The sequence below is a fragment of the Colossoma macropomum genome, unplaced genomic scaffold, assembly GCF_904425465.1.
Source record: "Colossoma macropomum unplaced genomic scaffold, Colossoma_macropomum, whole genome shotgun sequence".
Classification (NCBI taxonomy): Eukaryota; Metazoa; Chordata; class Actinopteri; order Characiformes; family Serrasalmidae; genus Colossoma; species Colossoma macropomum.
In genome coordinates, this window is record NW_023494798.1 from 36,552,955 (window position 1) to 36,572,124 (window position 19,170).

A 19,170-nucleotide genomic window follows, 5' to 3' on the forward strand; every position below is an offset into this window, starting at 1 on the left:
CGCAGTGGCAGATGCCGTCGGTGTGACTGATGTAGTAAATCTGAGCTGTGTGGTGATTTGGAGAATCTGCACTCTTAAAACATGTAATTATGTTCTTTGTAGTTTAGTTCTGGTTGGGCCTGAACCGCTTGGGGCTCATTTGGTGGAGAATCAGTGCTTTAATTTGGGCTAATTTAGAAAATTCCTGCAGGAAATTGGACGTGTTTTGTCTGAGCTACTTCCTCACAACTCTAAAATAAACAGAACATGTAAACATGAAGTCAGCAAAGCCACAAAGGGACAATTACTCAACCAGTTCATGAAGATAAGATCATTTTTTTTTTCCTTGATTCAGTATGAGCACACGGCATTAAAATATGGTAAAATTTGGGTCCCAGTTTATTTGGATAGATTATCTACATATGTTCAATTATTAATAAGAAGAATATCTTTATTTATACAGTACTTTTCATAACAGTAATAGAAGAAACATTGAGTTTTAATTTAAAATCATATAAGATCAGCTTAAAGAGATAAAGACCAAAGAGCCGTAGAGTGTTAATGAAGCGCGAGTTAAAGAGCTGCGTTTTCAGATGACTTTAACTTATTATGAGCTCCACAGTTTAGAAGCAGAATAACTGAAAGAGTCTCTCCACGTTTTCTGTGTTTTACTGAAGGAGTTCAGAAGGTCAGAATCTGCAGATCTGAGATCATAAACAGACATTCAGGAGCTTTAAGGTCATTTAGAGCTTTAAAAACCAGCAGCAGAGCTTTAAACTCTCTCTAACAGATCCAGGCGGTCAGTGCAGTGTGTAACGGGGGGATATGAGCTCTCTGTGTTGGTGCTGTGAGGATCCGTGCTGCTGCGTTCTGTACAGGTTCTAGAGGATGGACTGTTTTCTCCAGTAAGAAGATCATTACAGTGATCAACTCTGCTTAATAACAGACCATCTGGTGAGTCTTTTGACTCTGGACAGAATCTAGGAGTGTGTACTCATCAGCACCTCTATCTAAATAGAGAAACGCTGGGCCTCGTTCTCCGCTGGGCCTCGTTCTCCGTTCTTAAGAAGTCGTTTCTTCTTAAACCCACTTACTCAGTTTTTACGAAGACTCTGACTCACCAGTGTTCTCTTATGTGGGGTTTATTCTGAGGTAAGAGCAGAATCTACACACACTCAAGAGCACTAAGGAGAGAACAGTTCTGTGCTTTAAGAACTGAAACTTCAGGCAGCTGAGAAAAGTGGGTTCTGTGGGAGAGAGTTTCTCCCTCTGGAGGGAACGCTGAGCTTTGGGACTTTGCAGAACATTTACATGCACAGAAAGCTACAACTCACTAAAGGGAAGAGAAGAACCGGAAAAGCAGAATAAAGGTCCTCTTTAAGATGTTTAAGGTGTGAACAAGAAACTCAGAAACACACTGTGGCATCGGCGAAGAATAAGACACAGGAAACATTGCGCTTTAAAGGTCAAAGACCTTTTATTGAACAGGAAGCAAAAGAGAACTGCAGCTCAGCGCTGCTGAAATGGCTGGGAGGCAGGAAGGTCACTTAAAGCTGTACGAGTCTCCTTCACTAAGACACTAACACTGCAGCAACTACAGCCCAGCACAAACACATGCACCTCATTACCTAGCAACAGCTTATTTACAATAAACGTCTCTCCTACCGTGAGCGCGGAGCCTCCTGAAAGCCTCCTACCACATCTGTTCTGCATGGCCACGCCTTCCAGTAGCACCAGTAGAGCCAGTAGTGGGACGCTACAATATAAACATACATATAAAATTCAAAAAATAACCCCAGTGGTCACATCTTTTCTATACATATACATATATATATATATGATGACTTTACAGGAGAAAGAAAAAAAAAGAAGCTGCACAGCTTCTGTCTTCCTCTCCTGTCAGTTTATACGTCATGTTTTCGCTCTGTGATCTGAACATGTGATTCCATGCTGGTCTAAGCTGGTTTATGCTGCTTTAGCTGGTCACCCAGAATGGTCATGCTGGTTGAGCAGCAGACCAGCATCGAGAGGGTTTAGACTTGTTTACAGACATCCTGCTGAACCTGGTCTCACTGTTTGGTTCTGTTTTACAGAAGAGTGCGGGTTCCTCTCTTCCTCTCTCATACGACAGCAGCATTGTCTCCTCCCCCACCGCCCCCCTGCTCACGGACCACCACGCCCACACCACACAGCAGCTCTACCCGGTTAGTAACACACACACAGACACTATACACTATATGGCCAAAAGTATGTGGACACTTGACCATCACACCTCTATCAGCTTGCTGGACGTCCCATTCTAAAACCATAGACATTAATATGGAGTCCGTCTGCCCTTTGAGGTTGTAATAGCCTCCACTTTTCTGGGAAGACTTTGGAGAGAGTCTGTGGGACTTTCTGTCCATTCAGTCTTAAGAGCATTTGTGAGGTCAGACACTGATGTTGGACGAGAGGGTCTGGCTCACAATCTCCGTTCCAGTTCATCCCAAAGGTGTTCATTAGGGTTGAGGTCAGGGCTCTGTGAGGGCCACTGGAGTTCCTCCACACCAAACTGGTCACTCCATGTCTTTATGGAGCTGCTTTGTGCACTGGGGCTCAGTCATGCTGGAACAGGAAAGGCTCCTCAAACTGCGGACACAAAGCTGGAAGCAGAGAACTGACTAATTGTCTAAATGTCACTGATCCAGAGTCCAGTGGTGGCGCTTTACACCACTCCAGTCGACGGTTGGCATTGTGCATAGTGATCTTAGGTCTTGATCTTGTGTGCAGCTGCTCAGCCATGGAAACTCATTTAATGAAGCTCTTTACACACAGTTCTTGTGCTGATGTTGCTTCCAGAGGAGGTTTGGAGCTCTGTAGTGAGTGATGTAACAAAGGATCGGCCATTTTTATGCCCTTCAGCAGTCAACGCCCCGAGTCACTTTTGTGCAAAATGAGCCTTGCTCAAATTTTGATCTTAGTTAAAGCCGTGCAGATGTACGAACTGAATGAAATATAGATTCATTAGGAAACAATTCAATACATTATGAAACATCATAGTTCACTTTGTGTAGCGTCACACGAGTCACACACCTGCGGATAAAAAAGGCAAATGAGGCCTTACTAGTTGATTCGCTTTCCAGAGTCATTGTCAAAAAACAGTGAGTTAGGGCTGGATGGATGTGTGACACTAGGATTCTTATGATGTAATTCACATACTAATAATAATAATGATAATAATAATGATAAAAAAACACCAAAATTTATTTTGGATTTTTACATTTGGAAATAGTTCTCCAAAAATTTTTTTTCCAGAAAATGAGTGCATACATTATAGAATATTACTATTTAATATTAATATTATTTGAAACATTCCATAATCAATGCATCTTCAAACTGATACATCAGAACGTGAGAACGCACCAGTGATCAGCAGCTACATCAGTTTTTATTAGCAGGAAGGTTTCTGCACTCTTCAGTCTGTGATGTCTCCACTCAGATTGATCTCTGAGGTCGGTCCCAGAGCGAAATGTCCCAGAATTCCTCTCCTTAACCCCACATTCCCTCTCTCTCACACCCAGGCAGCTCGCTCGCTCTGGGAAACATGTGAAACGAGCACAAACTATGAAAACATTCCTCTCGTTAAAGATAAACAGAGCAGTGCATGTGGAGATCTGATGGACAGTCTGAGTAAAGTGGACGTTTGTGTTTGTGTTTCTGTTTTCCCAGAAGGCTTCACTCTATGTGCGTCCAGCAGCTTCAGGAGCATCAGCGGCCGATTCTCAGAGTGGACATCCGGAGAACCAAAAGCACATGGAACCAAACCCACCCCCGTTCGCCCCGCTCTACAACCTGCTGCCCTAAAACACTAAAGTTTACCGCTGCTTTATAAACACTAACACTGCACAGACGCACCAGATCCAGAAAACGTCCTCAGCGCCTCACAGAGCAAACAGACTGCATTTAAACGACCCGCGCCAATCAGAGAGTCTGGACCCCTTCACAGCACCCGATCACAAATATCAGATGTTTGGGGCGTCATCAGCGACTGGGTTCTGCCTCACACAGCAGGATTTATTGTTTATCCAGATAACTTTAAGCTCAGTTCAATCTGACTCTGAATTTCCTGTCTCACAGTGGTGGATCACGTTTTACCAGAATACATCACCATGGCAACTATTGCTGCACCAAGTTCAGGATTACATATCATAAACAGCTTTAACTAATCAGGGCTGAACTTCTGACCAATTAGCAACAGCCCTCTGACCAATTAGGTACAGGCTTCTGACCAATCAGGGACAGCCCTCTGACTTATCAGGGACAGCCTTCTGACCAATCAGGGACAGCCCTCTGACTAATCAGGAATAGCCCTCTAACTAATCAGGAACAGCCTACTGACCCATCAAGGACAGCCTTCTGACCAGTCAGGGACAGCCCTCTGACCAATCAGGCCCAGCCTTCTGACCAGTCAGGGACAGCCCTCTGGCCAATCAGGGACAGCCGTCTCAACAATCTCTTCTGACTAATCAGATATACTAAGATGTGTTTATTGCAGTGCCGTTGTTCCACCATCCCAGAATCAGCGAACAGCTCTCCATCTGTGAGCGCTGACTGACCTGCCTGATGCAGGACGTATTTTTGAGCCTCTGACTGCAGTTTTCTGTCTTCAGGCTGATGGAAAATCACTGATTTTGACTTTAGATCTGATGTGAACATTTAACTGGCCGTTAGCACCAATTTTCCCCAATTAACAATCAGCGCTATCTACAAATTAGCATCAGTGACAGATTCCTGCTGCTGTTTCTTGTGAGAATAATAGACCACGAGTGTTTCCAGGTCAAATTTCTGTAAATCTGAAAGCAGCTCAGATTCAGACTCAGCCCAATTACAGAAACTCTGCAGATAAACGAGGCTCGCCCAGCATGCAGACCGCTGAGTTTATGACCAAACAGATGTATAAACATCTCCGTCACCATCACGGCAGAGAAATAAACGATCAGGGCTGCATGGTAACGTGTTTTACGAGCACTGACTGCTCAAACCTGCTCCAGCCAGCTGGCAGGATCAAAAAGAGAAACAGTAACAGTAAGAATGACAATCCATCACGGCTAAACGTGTCTGTATGATTTGGAAAGAGTGACCGAGCTGTAAAACCGAGCTGCCAGCTTTAGATTAGAGGTGTTGAGAGACCTGCAGGAAGTTTCAGCTGCTTTGATCTTCTTCATCATCTTCATCATCTGCAGCTCTATTGTCCAGTTCTAAGTGTTTATTTGCTCGTTAGTGTAACAAACTGTCAGTAACAGAAGTGAAGCCTTCACAGATGGAATGTAAATCTGTGTACATAACCTGTAAATAATTTCTCTTTCTGTTTTATATTTTTATGACTTCTACACTTTAGAGTGAGTAAGACTTTCCTACATCCTGAGAAAGACGCATTTTATACCACAGTGTATTTACAATTAAACTCTTATCACAACAGAAATGTTTCTCCTCTCTTTTTTAAACTCACTGCAGGATTATGTGGTTTCTGACACTGTATAACACACTGATACAGAACACGGCCAAAAGTATGTGGACACCTCACCATCACACCTATATGAGCTTGTTGGACGTCCCGTTCCAAAACTATGGCTATTAACATGGTTTGCAGCTCTAACAGCTTCCACTCTTCTGGGAAGCTTCTACAAGATGTTGGAGTGAGTCTGTATGAATTTGTGTCCATTCATCCAGAAGAGCATTTGTGAGGTCAGACACTGATGTTGGACGAGAGGGTCTGGCTCACAATCTCCGTTCTAGTTCATTCCAAAGGTGTTCAGTGGGGTTGAGGTCAGGGCTCTGTTCAGGCCACTGGAGTTCCTCCACACCAAACTGGCCACTCCATGTCTTTATGGAGCTGCTTTGTGCTCAGGGGCTCAGTCATGCTGGAACAGGAAAGGCTCTTCCCCAAACTGCTGACATATAACTGTGTAAAATGTCTTTGTGCTGCAGCATCAACATCACCCTTCACTGGAACTGAGAGCCCAAACCCTGAAAAACAGCCCAGCCCATCATCCCTCCTCCACCAAACTGTACAGTTGGTTCTGCATTCCGGTAGGTAACGTTCTCCTGACCTCCACCAAACCCAGATTCATCATGAGTGAAGCTGATTCATCACTCCAGAGAACACGGTTCCACTGCTCCAGAGTCCAGTGGCGGCGCTTTACACCCCTCCAGCCGACACTTGGCATTGAGCATAGTGATCTTAGGCTTGTGAGCAGATTTCGGCCATGGAGACGCATTTTCTAATGCTACTGTTTGGGTTCTATTGCTAGACAACATTATAACTCTGAACTTAAAAAGATTTGAAAATATTTTTTAAAAATCTGCATTCGACAGGGTAACAGGCACAACCTCCACTTTCAAAGTGCATCACTCGTCAGTCAAATTTAAAAGTTTATGAAATTACTGGAAAATTCCTGAAAGCGCCGTATCTCTGAAAGCTGCCGCTGTTAGCGATGCTAATGTATGTTTATAGACAACAGTGAGTCATTCAGTGTCAGAAACCACAAAATCAAGGACTGATTTTTCATTAAACTGTTGCTTTAAGTCTGTGAACTGTGGCTGGACATTTTAGTCCCCATGTGTTAAACGCAAGGCCTGTGGACACACATTACAAACGCCTACACTGGGTCACAATAAAATGCTAATTAAAAATCCAATAAAAACACAGGAGCTTTCTGGCCCACAGGATTATTAATATGGTGGAGTTTGACAGCCCTGCTCTGTGAGACGGAGACAGTGTTTACAGTGAAATGTCAGATTCCTGTTTGTCCCAGCTCCGGTTACAGTCTAATCTGATCCGGAGGATAAAGGAGCCGGAGCGTCCAGCCTGAATCAGAGAATTCAGAGAACACTGACCCACCGTTACAGTCAGGACCCTCACTGAGATACAGCAGATAAAGAGTCTGTAAAGTGGAATTAATGAAGTAATTAAGCTGTTTTTATCTGTAAGGCACTCATTACAAATCTCTAAACTGTCACAACCACTAATTCATCTATGATGCTGCTTCGTTTTATTTTATATATATACACAGATCATCACATTAATATGTGTAATTTGTAAATGAGATAATGAAATAAATGAAGCTCTGCTGACTCAGGAGGTTTACTACTGTATAGACTGCTCCACTGAATTAGTTCACACTGCACTCTCACAGTAAAAACAACATTAATAATCAGTGACGTTTTCAGATCTTAGATATTTACACTGCTTCTGTTTATATCTGTTTAGACCAAGACATTAATAGAGACAGTAATAAACTAAATGTATACAATGTTGCCATTTATATGGCTCTTTCTACTGGGAGGAGTCTGTCCCAAACGCTAAACCCCTAAAATTACACATCTAGAAATAATACTTAATTTTTTTATTGTATTTTTTCAATGTTATTTTAAAAAGATCATTTTGTTTTATTTTAAAGTGAAGTTGAAAGATTTAAATTTTAGATTTGAATTTTTAACTAAAAAACTATGTTCATCTCACTACTGCAACAGTTTTATCAGTCACTACTAAAACAGTACTACTGAAACAGACACTACTGAAACAGTCACTACTACTGAAACAGTCACTACTACTGAAACAGACACTACTGAAACAGTCACTACTACTGAAACAGTCACTACTACTGAAACAGACACTACTGAAACAGTCACTACTGAAACAGACACTACTGAAACAGTCACTACTACTGAAACAGTCACTACTGAAACAGTCACTACTGAAACAGACACTACTGAAACAGACAATACTACTGAAACAGACAATACTACTGAAACAGTCACTACTGAAACAGTCACTACTACTGAGACAGTCACTACTGAAACAGACACTACTGAAACAGACACTACTGAAACAGTCACTACTACTGAAACAGTCACTACTGAAACAAACACCACTGAAACAGACACTACTGAAACAGACACTACTGAAACAGTCACTACTACTGAAACAGTCACTACTGAAACAGACACTACTGAAACAGACACTACTGAAACAGACACTACCAAAACAGACACTACCGAAATAGTCACTATCGAAACAGACACTACTGAAACAGACACTACTACTGAAACAGTCACTACTGAAACAGACACTACTGAAACAGTCACTACTGAAACAGTCGCTACTGAAACAGTCACTACTAAAACAGACACTACTGAAACAGTCACTACTGAAACAGACACCACTGAAACAGACACCACTGAGACAGTCACTACTGAAACAGACACTACTGAAACAGTCACTACTGAAACAGACACTACTGAAACATCTGGTACAGTTTGGGTAGTTATGATTGTTTTGGTAGAGTCAGAATGGAATGTTTAATCATTCATTTTAATAATCATAATTAAGGTTTAGAGTCAGAGTAAAAAGATTTTAGTCTAAAGTCATCAGTTAAAATGTTTGAGCTCTGACTCTGAGTCAGTTCAGCAGAATGTTCAGAATGTAAAGTGCTGTAAATGTATGTTCAGCAGTGCAGCTGGATCGTGAGTGTAAATGTGTGCAGAACCCTCAGAAACTCCACTCTGCACTTCATCACTGAGTCTTCACGTCTCCTGCACTGAACATCTGTGTTTACTGTTTATTTATTTAGTCAAAAATCTCCTGAGTCTGATGTCTGTTTATTCATTTACAAACACAAAAGCTGCATTTGTTTATTTCCTCACTCTCATTACACTTTCATGTATTTTAGTAGAAGGAAGATGGAAATGCTCAGGATTTATTGATTGTTTTGCACTGTATGCTTTTTTATTCAGCTCATAAATGTGTGAATGTTCTGTGTTTCCTGAACTGGAATAATCCAGAGACGTGACTGTTGGAGTGAAGAGCTGATGAATGAAAGCTGGACTGTTTTTTCTTTAGAAGCTCTCTGACCTTTTTACTGAAACTGAGGAACAAAAACTCCTAAGCTCTGCGTGTCGGCAGTAACAGAACTTCAGACTGACTGTAATAAATAAACCAGTTTAGTCACAGTTTAAGCCTCAGTCCATCAACCTGTTTACTCTCTTTTTGGTCATTTTTTTCAATTTTCCCCCAATTTAGTCGTAACCAATTCCACCCACTAGTTAGGACTCCCCCAATCACATGATGACACCAGCTCGAGGAAGGTAAAGGGAGACACAAGTATCTGTCTGTAGGGTTAATCCAGGGACCCCCACCTCAAGTGGTTCAGGCCTGGTTTGCTGATTGTAACTGAGTCTCCTACGGTGGATCAGATGAAGCTGAAGATGGCGTCTTATTCTTATGTCCCATTCCACCTTAAATACTGTGGTGTGGTCACAGGCTCTTTGGGTTTGAGGGCAGTGTGTTGGAAGTATCTCCCTGTGTTAATATGGCTGATTGGCGAACACCTCTGACGCCCATCAAACCAGAGAAAACGTACTTCAAAGCCGGTCGCACACCGATTCACACCAATTCGACCAGACGTGTCGCCCCTCGGCTGGACGTTTCTTTCTGCATGTTCAAAATAAAATTCGAAAGCATTTGCTCACGATGTTTTCACGTCACAGTACGGCTCTTTATATAGCACCAAAAAGCCTCTTGATATAGAATTAGGAACCATTAGCCAACGGTGTTTTGCACACAGAGGAATTAGACCTCCGTATTTAAACCAGCCGTGCAGTGAAACACCCGCATACATACACACTAGTGAACACACACACTAGGGGGCAGTAAGCAGCCCTATCCACAGCACCCAGGGAGCAGTGTGGGGTTAGGTGCTCAAGGGCACTTCAGTCACATACTGTCAGCTCGGGGGTTCGAACCGGTGACCTTGGCATTATTAGCACCACGCTCTGACCAGCTGAGATAACCAGCTATCGTTACAATGTCAAGCTTGCACAAACACACACTGCTCACACTCACTCCTCAGAATCACTCCCTGCTCAAACTAACCCCCTCCTTAAACACACTCACTCCTCAAACTCACTCCTCAAATTCACCCAATGCTCAATGTCACTCCTCAAACTCACTCCTCAAATTCACCCAATGCTCAATGTCACTCCTCAAACTCAAGCGCTACAAAAATGCAGCTGTAGACTTGAACGGTACCAGACAGAGATAGAGAACTGAGGCAAGAGAAAATGAGAGGAAACTTTGACAGAATAAACACTCACTGAAAAACAAACCCAGCTCCAGCTCGATGTTACGCATAAAAATACTGCCCAAAACCCAGTATTTTATCGGACCGATCAGCCCTGAGTTGTGAAGCAGAGCTCTAAATCTGAGACCTGCAGGGAATCGTTTATTATAGCATTTCTGAATCTCAGTAAATAGAAATTATTGGGAAAACATCTGTTTTCTATTACAGGAAGTGTTCACTTCTTCTTTCTTCTTGTTTTTTATGTTTTTGTTTACAAGAAATGTCAATGATCAATGCTGAATTTCTGAAAGATCTGTTGATTTAATGCTCTCATTAAATGAAAAAGCCTTTAAAATTATGGGAGGAGACCGAAACGCATTCCTGCAGTCCACTGGGCTGAGCTGTGGATCTTGATGCTTTAATGAGGACATATCCGAGCAGGTGGGCAGTGAGAAACGCCGACGAGAGGGCCTGGATCACAGTCTCCATTCTAGTTCATCCCAAAGGTGTGTGATGGGGTTGAGGTCAGGGCTCTGTGAGGGCCAGTCAGGTTCTTCCACACCAAACTCACCCAGTCAGGCCTTTATGGAGCTGCTTTGGTCACTGGGGCTCAGTCATGCTGGAACAGGAAAGGTTCTTCCCCAAACTGTTCCACAAAGTTGGAAGTGTACAACTGTCCAAAATGTCTTGGTGCTGAAGCTTTAAGATTTCCCTTCACTGGAACTAAGGGTTCTAGATCAACCCCTGAAAAACAGCCCCATATCATCATCCCTCCTCCACCAAACTCTACAGCTGGCACAGTGCAGTCAGGCAGGTAACGTTCTCCTGGCACTCGCCAAACCCTGACTCGTCCATCAGACTGACAGATAGAGAAGCTGATTGGTCACTCCACAGAACACGTTTCCACGGCTCCAGAGTCCAGTGGGGCCGCTTTACTCTGCTCCATCCGACGCTTGGCTTTGTGCATTTTGATCTTAGGCTAAGTGCAGCTGCTCAGACATGGAAACCCATTTCATGAAACTCCTAACATGCAGTTCTTGTGCTGATGTTGCTTCCAGATGCAGTTTGGAAATTAATGATTAAACAGAGGATAGACTCTGTGCTCTTCAGCACTTGGTGGCCCACTCTGTGAGTTTGGGTGGTCTGCTGCTTCATGGCTGAGCTGTTGCTGCTCCTAGACGCTTCAATTTCACAGTAATAGCACTTACAGTTGTCTGGGGCAGATCTAGCAGGACAGAAATCTCACAAACTGACTTGTGGCAGAGGCAGCATCCTATGACAGAGCCATGCTTTAGCTTGATTTTATATACGTTAGTAATGGGTGTGGAACTAAGAACATAAAAACACAAGATTTTAGGAAAAGTTGTTTTTTATGAAGACACATCCTGCTGAAGAAAGACCACTAGAACCATTAGGATTAAAACCTGATGGTTTCGCTTTCTAATTAGACATTAAATGAGAAATTTAAGTCAGATTGTGTTACTTTATCATAACACACTAAAACCAGCAGGAGTCGTTTCACTGTTAACCATCGTTCAGACATCAGCATTCGGCTGTATGATCACTGATTAACTGCACTGTTAGCTGTGTTTGATACAGACAGACTTTCATAATGTGTGTTTAATGAGAGAGAGAGAGAGGGAGAGAGGGAGAGAGAGAGAGAGAGGGAGAGAGGGAGAGAGAGAGGGAGAGAGAGAGATGAAACTATCGCCTGATTTATTAGAGGGATCAACCCTGTCTACGAGCTCAGAGCCACATCTATGACCTCAGAGCCCCGTCTACGACCTCAGAGCCCCGTCTACGAGCTCAGAGCCCCATCTACAACCTCAGAGCCCCGTCTATGACCTCAGAGCCCCGTCTATGACCTCAGAGCCCTATCTATGACCTCAGAGCCCCGTCTACGAGCTCAGAGCCCCATCTATGACCTCAGAGCCCCGACTATGACCTCAGAGCCCCGTCTACGAGCTCAGAGCCCCATCTACGACCTCAGAGCCCCGTCTATGACCTCAGAGCCCCGTCTATGACCTCAGAGCCCTATCTATGACCTCAGAGCCCCGTCTACGAGCTCAGAGCCCCATCTATGACCTCAGAGCCCCGACTATGACCTCAGAGCCCCGTCTATGACCTCAGAGCCCCGTCTATGACCTCAGAGCCCCGTCTACGACCTCAGAGCCCCGTCTATGACCTCAGAGCCCCGTCTACGACCTCAGAGCCCCATCTATGACCTCAGAGCCCCGTCTACAAGCTCAGAGCCCCATCTATGACCTCAGAGCCTCATCTGTAAATAATGAATTCACTGCACTTCATATTGATCTGAAACAGAATGAATTGGCGCTGATGGCCTCCATATTCGGTCACTGAGTTAATTTCAATATTCACACGTATCATAATCCACTTTAGACAGTTAGCATGAAATCTAGAGAGGGTTAAAGCTGGTTGGAGCCTTTTTAACTCCACATATTTTAGATTATTTAAAAAAATCTAATGGACTTTATGATCTGTCTCTGCACTGATTACACAACATCAGAAATAAAGAGCATTTTTCATCTTCATAGCAGAAGAAATCTGTTCTGCCTCCAGTCAGCAGGATCACGTCAGCGTCTGAGCAGAGGAGGACATTTATATTTTATTATGATTTGAGTTTGATTAAAAGTGACTGTTCAGTCTTGTTTTGCAGAAACAGAAACATCCAGTATAAAAATATGACTTTGTGAATATTATTATGAAACACAGAAACATGATCCTCCCCAGTGAAATAAAACTCTTTAATTGTATCTAGACCCTCTTTGTTGTGGCGGTTCTGATGATTTTATTGTACTCTTTAGTGTGTGAGTGTACAGACTCAGAGCGAGAGCAGATGGTCATTTTGAGAGCCACTCTAAAATCTTTTTTGAAACGGGTTCTATAGAGCGCCAAAAGAGTTCTTCTATCGCTATGATGTCAAGCTTGTAACAATAGTATTTTTGGTGCTATATAGAACCATATACAGCACGTTCTCCATCAAAAATGATTAAAATGTCTACATTCCCAAAGCTGCTGTTCTCCTGTCCTCCAGACGAGTCTTGCGGTCAGCCGCTACACAGCATTCGGCGTAAACGTTCTACTGACAGGTCACACGAGGAAGAACTGTGGGGTGGATTAAAACAGAACGTGGGTGAACACAGCAGAACAAACTGAGGAACACTACCAGACAACAGTTGTTAAGTGCACTCTTAAAAGAGATCGTTCTTCAAGGGTTCTTGAAGGGAATAGTGAAGGGAATGGTTCTGTTTAAAATCATGAGTTCTATATAATTTGCATGTTTAAAAGGTTCTTTGCATGGTGAAATGGTTCTTCAGACTGATGGAGAATGTACTGTACATGGTTCTATACCACAGCAAAAAGGTTCTGCTATTGTATACAAGCTTGACATAACGATAGCAGAACCCTTTTCACAGCTGTGTAGAACCTACCTTAAAAAATGGTCACTTAAAAATGTACTTTAGTTTTATTCAACTCAAATACTTTGAATAAAATGTTGGTTTAATCCAATTATCATTTGATTACATTACGTTTGATCTGCTATCCAGATCAGATCATGTCTAGAACCTGATTATTCAGTCTGATCAGCTCCGAAACGCCTGTCAGCTCTCTGATCTCTGAGCGGTCACTCGATCTGTGAGTTCCTCTGTTTCAGTGCAGAATGAAAGTCAGTGGAACATGAAGGAGACGCTGATAAACATCAATCCAGAGAAACGTTTTGGTTTTACCATCTAGATCCATTCTGATCTCCAACAGAGCTTAACCTTCAAACAGGTCACACAGCGCTCGTTTGGAAGATTTGAACTGAGTCTCCTCTGTCTGTGTTTAGGACACTAGACAGGGCAGATGAGGAGACCAGGCCACTCCTCTGAAGGCCGTTCGCACATTTCTAAGGTTTTCCTGCTGGAAGTTGTCATTTCCGGGTTAAACAACACCGTCATCAGCGATGGCCGAGTAGCGCTTGTACAGCTTACACAGGCATTTGAGCTCAAACACAACTTTACCTTTTCAGTGTTTCCATTTTTCCCCGTTTTGTATTTTATTCTAACGCTGTTTACTCTCCAGTGTGGTCCAGAGGAGGATGGGTTCCCCTTCTGAGTCTTGGTTCCTCTCAGTGTTTCTTCCTTTTGCTCTTAGGTAGTTTTTCCTTGTCACTGTCTCCACTGGCGACACTCAGGGGGGCCTGGACTGGATTTTTCTGTAAAGCTGCTTTGTGACGACACCTGTTGTAAAAAGCGCTGTATAAATAAACTTTGACTTGACTTACTGTGTTTCTGTGGCTTCTCAGCTGACGAGCAGAGGAGAAATGGGTTTGTGAAATTAGGAGGGAGGTGGTAAAACTGTAATGCAGAGGAGAACCTTTGTGTTTTGGAGCCGTATTACAGAAACGTCCTCTCTTTAGTCCTGAGTTCAGATCTGACAGGTCAAGATTAGATTTTTCACTAACTCATATTACAGAAGCAAATCTGATCTTAATGTAGGAATTTTATCTGATCTTCCAGCATCTGATACCCAGTTAGGAAATCTTAAACTGCTCGACCTCCTGCTGCTCCAACCCCGGCAGATTCCTGAAGACCAGCTCCATTAGAGTCCTGATCCGAACATAAGGAGAGCCGGAGTGAACCCGGTCAACACAGCAGGGCAGCACGTTAGTAGGACCTGAGACAAACATTGGTCCAAATCGTTCTGGTGCCGGTCAGCTGAGTGGCGAGCGTTCAGTTAAAATACTTCTGAAGATCCGAGTGGTCCGAGTGTTTCGGATGCCCAGCTGGTTGCGGACTGGGTGCTGACAGACTGGTCGACTTTACTGCTCGGTAATGAGGCTTTAATCTTGATTTCAACCAGTCACTGATCAGCGATTATGACACTAACAACACTGTCACCTCAGAGAGGACAGCAGGTGAGGAGTCTGGTGATTTCGGGGTCCGTATTTCAGGTTCCCTGAATATGATCCAAAAGGCACGTCTCGCTCTACTGACCTGTGGAGTTTGGCTTCGTCATGGATTTCTATGACCCCGACTGCAGACCTGAGCCGTGACTCCGTTGTGGGTCTCTGTTGTGCAGAAGAGTCGAAAGAGGCCATCATTTCTACTGAAAATGCTTTTATTTGGAACAAGGCCTGAAAAGCAGCTGAAAACAGAGGCACCACACACAGACCCACTGTACATAATGTACACAGCTGTAATCATGATTTAAGTTCAGTGGCTGCTGTGAATCACCCCCATTCATAAGGCTAATGCTAACGCTAGTTGTGTGAAATTAGCACTAACACCGGCTTCTTATTTGAACTTTCTGTTCCACCTTAAATGGTGCAGCTGTTACATTCTGGCACCTCAAATAAGCAGCAGGTGAACAGGAGCTGAACCAGCACAGCAGATAACCGATTAGCTGGTTAACTTAGCTTAGCTTAGCTTAGCGGACAAAAACCACACAACTATCAAATGTTGACAAAAAAGATTTTATTGTAAATTATTTCTGAAGAACAAGCAATAGGAAACATGAGTTTTTGTTAAGAAACTTATATAAAAATGTTTAAATAACAACAAACAGAAAAAGACAGTTAGCAACACGTGGATTAGGACGAGTTTACCTGTGATTTCTGCTAAAAACAGACGGCGTCTGCACACGAAACGACAGGATCTACTGCAGAAAGATCATATAGTGGAATGTGTCTTCATTCAGGTCGTCTCTGTGGTCCTTTAAACCCGCGAATCATCCACTTTATCCAGTCGGGTTCGTTTACGCAGCGTTCGATTTAAACAGTAAGTGCTAAATTTAAACAGTGGACCCCCGGCTTCAGCGCTGGGGGTCCTAAAAGGCCACTGCATGGTTCAACATGCATTTTAAAAAGGGATTAAACCGTATGTGCTGTGAAATGAGCGAATGAGGGAGTTTGAAGCGAATCCTTCATTTACTGGGATTATCATTCAGGGAAAGGCAGCGTCCACTGGAACAAACACAGCTAGCCGTACCGCTAAAATGCCTTGACTGGACGCTGCGAGGGTCATTCAGAAAGTACCACAGAGAGAAATGTACCATTAAATTTACCATTTAGCAAAATCATAAATCACATTGTGTTCATTCAATAATAAAAACAACTTCCATTTATAACATACATTAAAAACAAAGGGGTCATTAGAGGACCTAAAAAATGATTTCAGCAACCGATCTGTCCAAAAGTGTCCAGACAGCAGCACATGATCCTAAGGTCTCCTTGCCCAGTGCCCAGCGTGGGCTAGAGGGGTATAAAGCCCCCCAGCATTGGGCTGTGGAGCAGTGGAACTGTGTTCTCTGGAGTGATGGAGCTCCATCCAATACCAGTGACCCAGAACTGACCATCCAACATCGGTACCTGACCTCACTAGTGCTCAATCAAATCCTCACAGCAACGTTCAACATCTAGTGTAGAGCCTCCCAGAAGAGTCGAGGCTGTTCCTGCAGCAGAGGGAGACAAACTCTCCGTTAAATGGAGGAATAAACGCTGCAGTCTGGACACTTTCGGACAGACCGAGGATGATCACGGACTGACTGGCCTGTACAAACAATCATAATAAATGAGGCCAAAATATCAGAAACGGGCTGAAGCTGATTGTGCAAAAGAAGAGCAGATGATTGTATGTGTGCTCCGGAATGTTTATCATGACGTCACCATCATTACAGGGCATGATAAGAGTGATTATGATTGATCGACAGTGTTAAAGTGTGATTAAGACAGAAAAAAAAAGCCTCAACTTTTCACACTTGTGCAAAAAAAAAATCACGAAACCGGCCTGATTGTGTCTTCATGAGTGATAAAAATGTTTTCATGTTTGCCCGAACATACACGAAGAAATATGAAGTCTGTATTAAAAAAACAACAAACTACACTTAGACCCTTTTCAGTTCCACCAAAAATCCCTACAAAACTTCTTTGGCATAAGAAAAATAGCTATTAAAAATCTACAGAGTATGAATCGTTATCTACAGGAACGTGAGAGATGATCATTTAACTGATCAATAAAGCGGAAAAAAGAAAAAAATGATACCACGTATCTAAAATAATCTCATCTGGAGTAATTCCAAATATCTAAAGTGCTTCTGTGTTAGTCCCTAATCCACAGACGGTGTCGGACTGTAAGAACATCCACTGATTAGATTCAATAAGGCAGATTAAACCCTCCGTCCGGAGCTGCGCAGACGAGCGGAGGCGGGAAAAGAAACGAGCTGGAGGAGAAAACGCAGCAGAGACGAAGCGCGATTCCCTTTAAACGTACATCATCATCATCATCATCATCATCATCTCTCCTGTAACACAGTCTCAACAAACTAATAACAGACTGGAGTTTCGTTTCTTAGCAGCCATTTTTCTCTCAGACGGAGCGTCTGATTGGTCACAGCGTGCGGGGGTGAAGGAGCTGACTGGGGCGTGTGTTTTGTTTGGTGTGATTGGGTGAAGGCGCTGAAACGCGCCCCTTGCTCGTTAAGACTAATTGGAGTGTTTGGCGAGAGAGTCTCGTTTACAGACTCTCGAACGGCCTCCGGTTCTTCAGACTGGACCGACGCGGCCGCACCTGCGCTCACTCTCTCCTCCGGGACGCGCAGGAACATTCTCCGAGCGGTTTCTGGATGTCCTCCTCCTCGGGCCGCTTTACTGTGGCAGGAAACGCAGCCCCCCCCACTGGTGGGCGGAGTCAGAGCAGCTCCTCTGGCCGAAGCCGTTATGACGTTTTCCCCACGATGGGATTCTCACTGACGCAGACAAACAGAGGAACAACAAACAACTCATCAGATCATTTTACACTGCTTAGTGAAAGTTTAGTGAAGGTCAGTTTGAATGTGTGAGTCTTTTCTTTAAAGCCAGAATATTTCTGGTTTGCTATAAATGTGATTTATATTACATAATTATTTAAATGTAATTATATAGTTACATAATAGATGCACAAAATAGCACAAACATATTTTCATATATATATATGAGTATACAAGGTTTTTATTTATCTTTCAATTATTACATTTTCATTTTATATTTAAATTTTCTTTATAGACCTTTAGAAATATGTAATTAAATACATTTTTAGGAATTTTATATTCTACATTATGGAACAACAGGCGATGCGAATGTCAACAACCATCTGCTAAACAAGACTGTAAGTGCTAACTTTTCATAATCATAATAAAATATCTGCTCCTCTACTCACAGACACTGACGTGGTCTGGACTGAATGTTTACACTCTGCACGTTAAACAGTTTATCCTCTCGTTACAGTGAATTAATATGATTTTAAATATCTCACAAAATTCCTAACATCTGATAACAGTTGGTAACATCACTGTCCTGCGGAGCGAACAGTGATTAAATAAACATGTAGTAATGTGTGTACACTGTGTGTGTGTGTACTTGTCTTACTATCCCTGTGAAGACCAAATGTAAGGACATTTTGCTGGTCCTCATTTGAATGTGAGCTGTTTTCACTACAAATTCAACCTTTTAAAGAAAAACGTAAAAGAGCAGAAAGAGTCTTTTGGGTTCTGAGGTTGAGGGTGGAGTTGAAGGTGTAGTGTTACTCTGTAATATAAACATCAAGGGTCAATGGAAAGTCAATGGAAGTCCTCACAAGTTAAGGAAGACAAATGTGTGTGTGTTTGTGTGTCTCACATGGTTCCCGGCTGGTCCGTCAGCGCCTCCGTGTCGGCGTGTTGAGCCTTCAGCTCCTCCAGAACCTCCCTGATCTCCTTAATCGTGCGGAAGGTCTCTTTCGGGTCCTGTATGATGAAGGCGGAGTACTCCTCCTGCTCCTTCTGCTGACCCAGATACACCGACATGCTCGCACACGCATCTGCACTCACACACATACACAGGTGCACGACAGTGTTTGATTGACAGTGATCTGATTAAAGTGATCTCTGTGCGTTTTCTGACTGAACTACAGCACAATCTAACGCTGCTAGGTCTGCAGTTACAGCATGTTAGTGCCATGCTAATAACCTTCCATCACCTGTTAGCTACATTAGCCTCATAGCTCCAGTGATAAAACAAAATAAGCAAACTTCTGACAGAAAACATAATTTTTTTTCTGCTGAATCTCTTTAA

The 19,170-nt window shown here is 43.0% G+C and overlaps 2 protein-coding genes across 5 annotated transcripts in view; one reads left to right on the top strand and one right to left on the bottom strand.

The window, feature by feature from the left end:
- The window catches only part of LOC118818215 (transmembrane protein 255B), a 51,277-nt gene extending 45,851 nt beyond the window's left edge, over positions 1–5,426 (top strand). The window contains exons 8-9 of one of the 4 annotated variants that reach the window (XM_036585413.1): positions 2,073–2,183; positions 3,691–5,426. In XM_036585413.1, coding sequence (XP_036441306.1) covers positions 2,073–2,183; positions 3,691–3,822 — 243 coding nt within the window. In that variant the 3' untranslated portion in view covers positions 3,823–5,426. Of the gene's footprint in view, positions 1–2,072; positions 2,184–3,687 lie in introns of all 4 variants that reach the window. The other 3 variants (XM_036585412.1, XM_036585415.1, XM_036585414.1) reach the window with 3 other exon arrangements.
- Positions 5,427–15,542: 10,116 nt separating this feature from the next.
- The window catches only part of rasa2 (RAS p21 protein activator 2), a 79,417-nt gene continuing 75,789 nt past the window's right edge, over positions 15,543–19,170 (bottom strand). Inside the window, exons 23-24 of the mRNA XM_036585111.1 lie at positions 18,736–18,916; positions 15,543–17,828 (exon numbers count right to left, since the gene is read on the bottom strand). Coding sequence (XP_036441004.1) covers positions 17,798–17,828; positions 18,736–18,916 — 212 coding nt within the window. The 3' untranslated portion in view covers positions 15,543–17,797. The remainder of the gene's footprint in view (positions 17,829–18,735; positions 18,917–19,170) is intronic.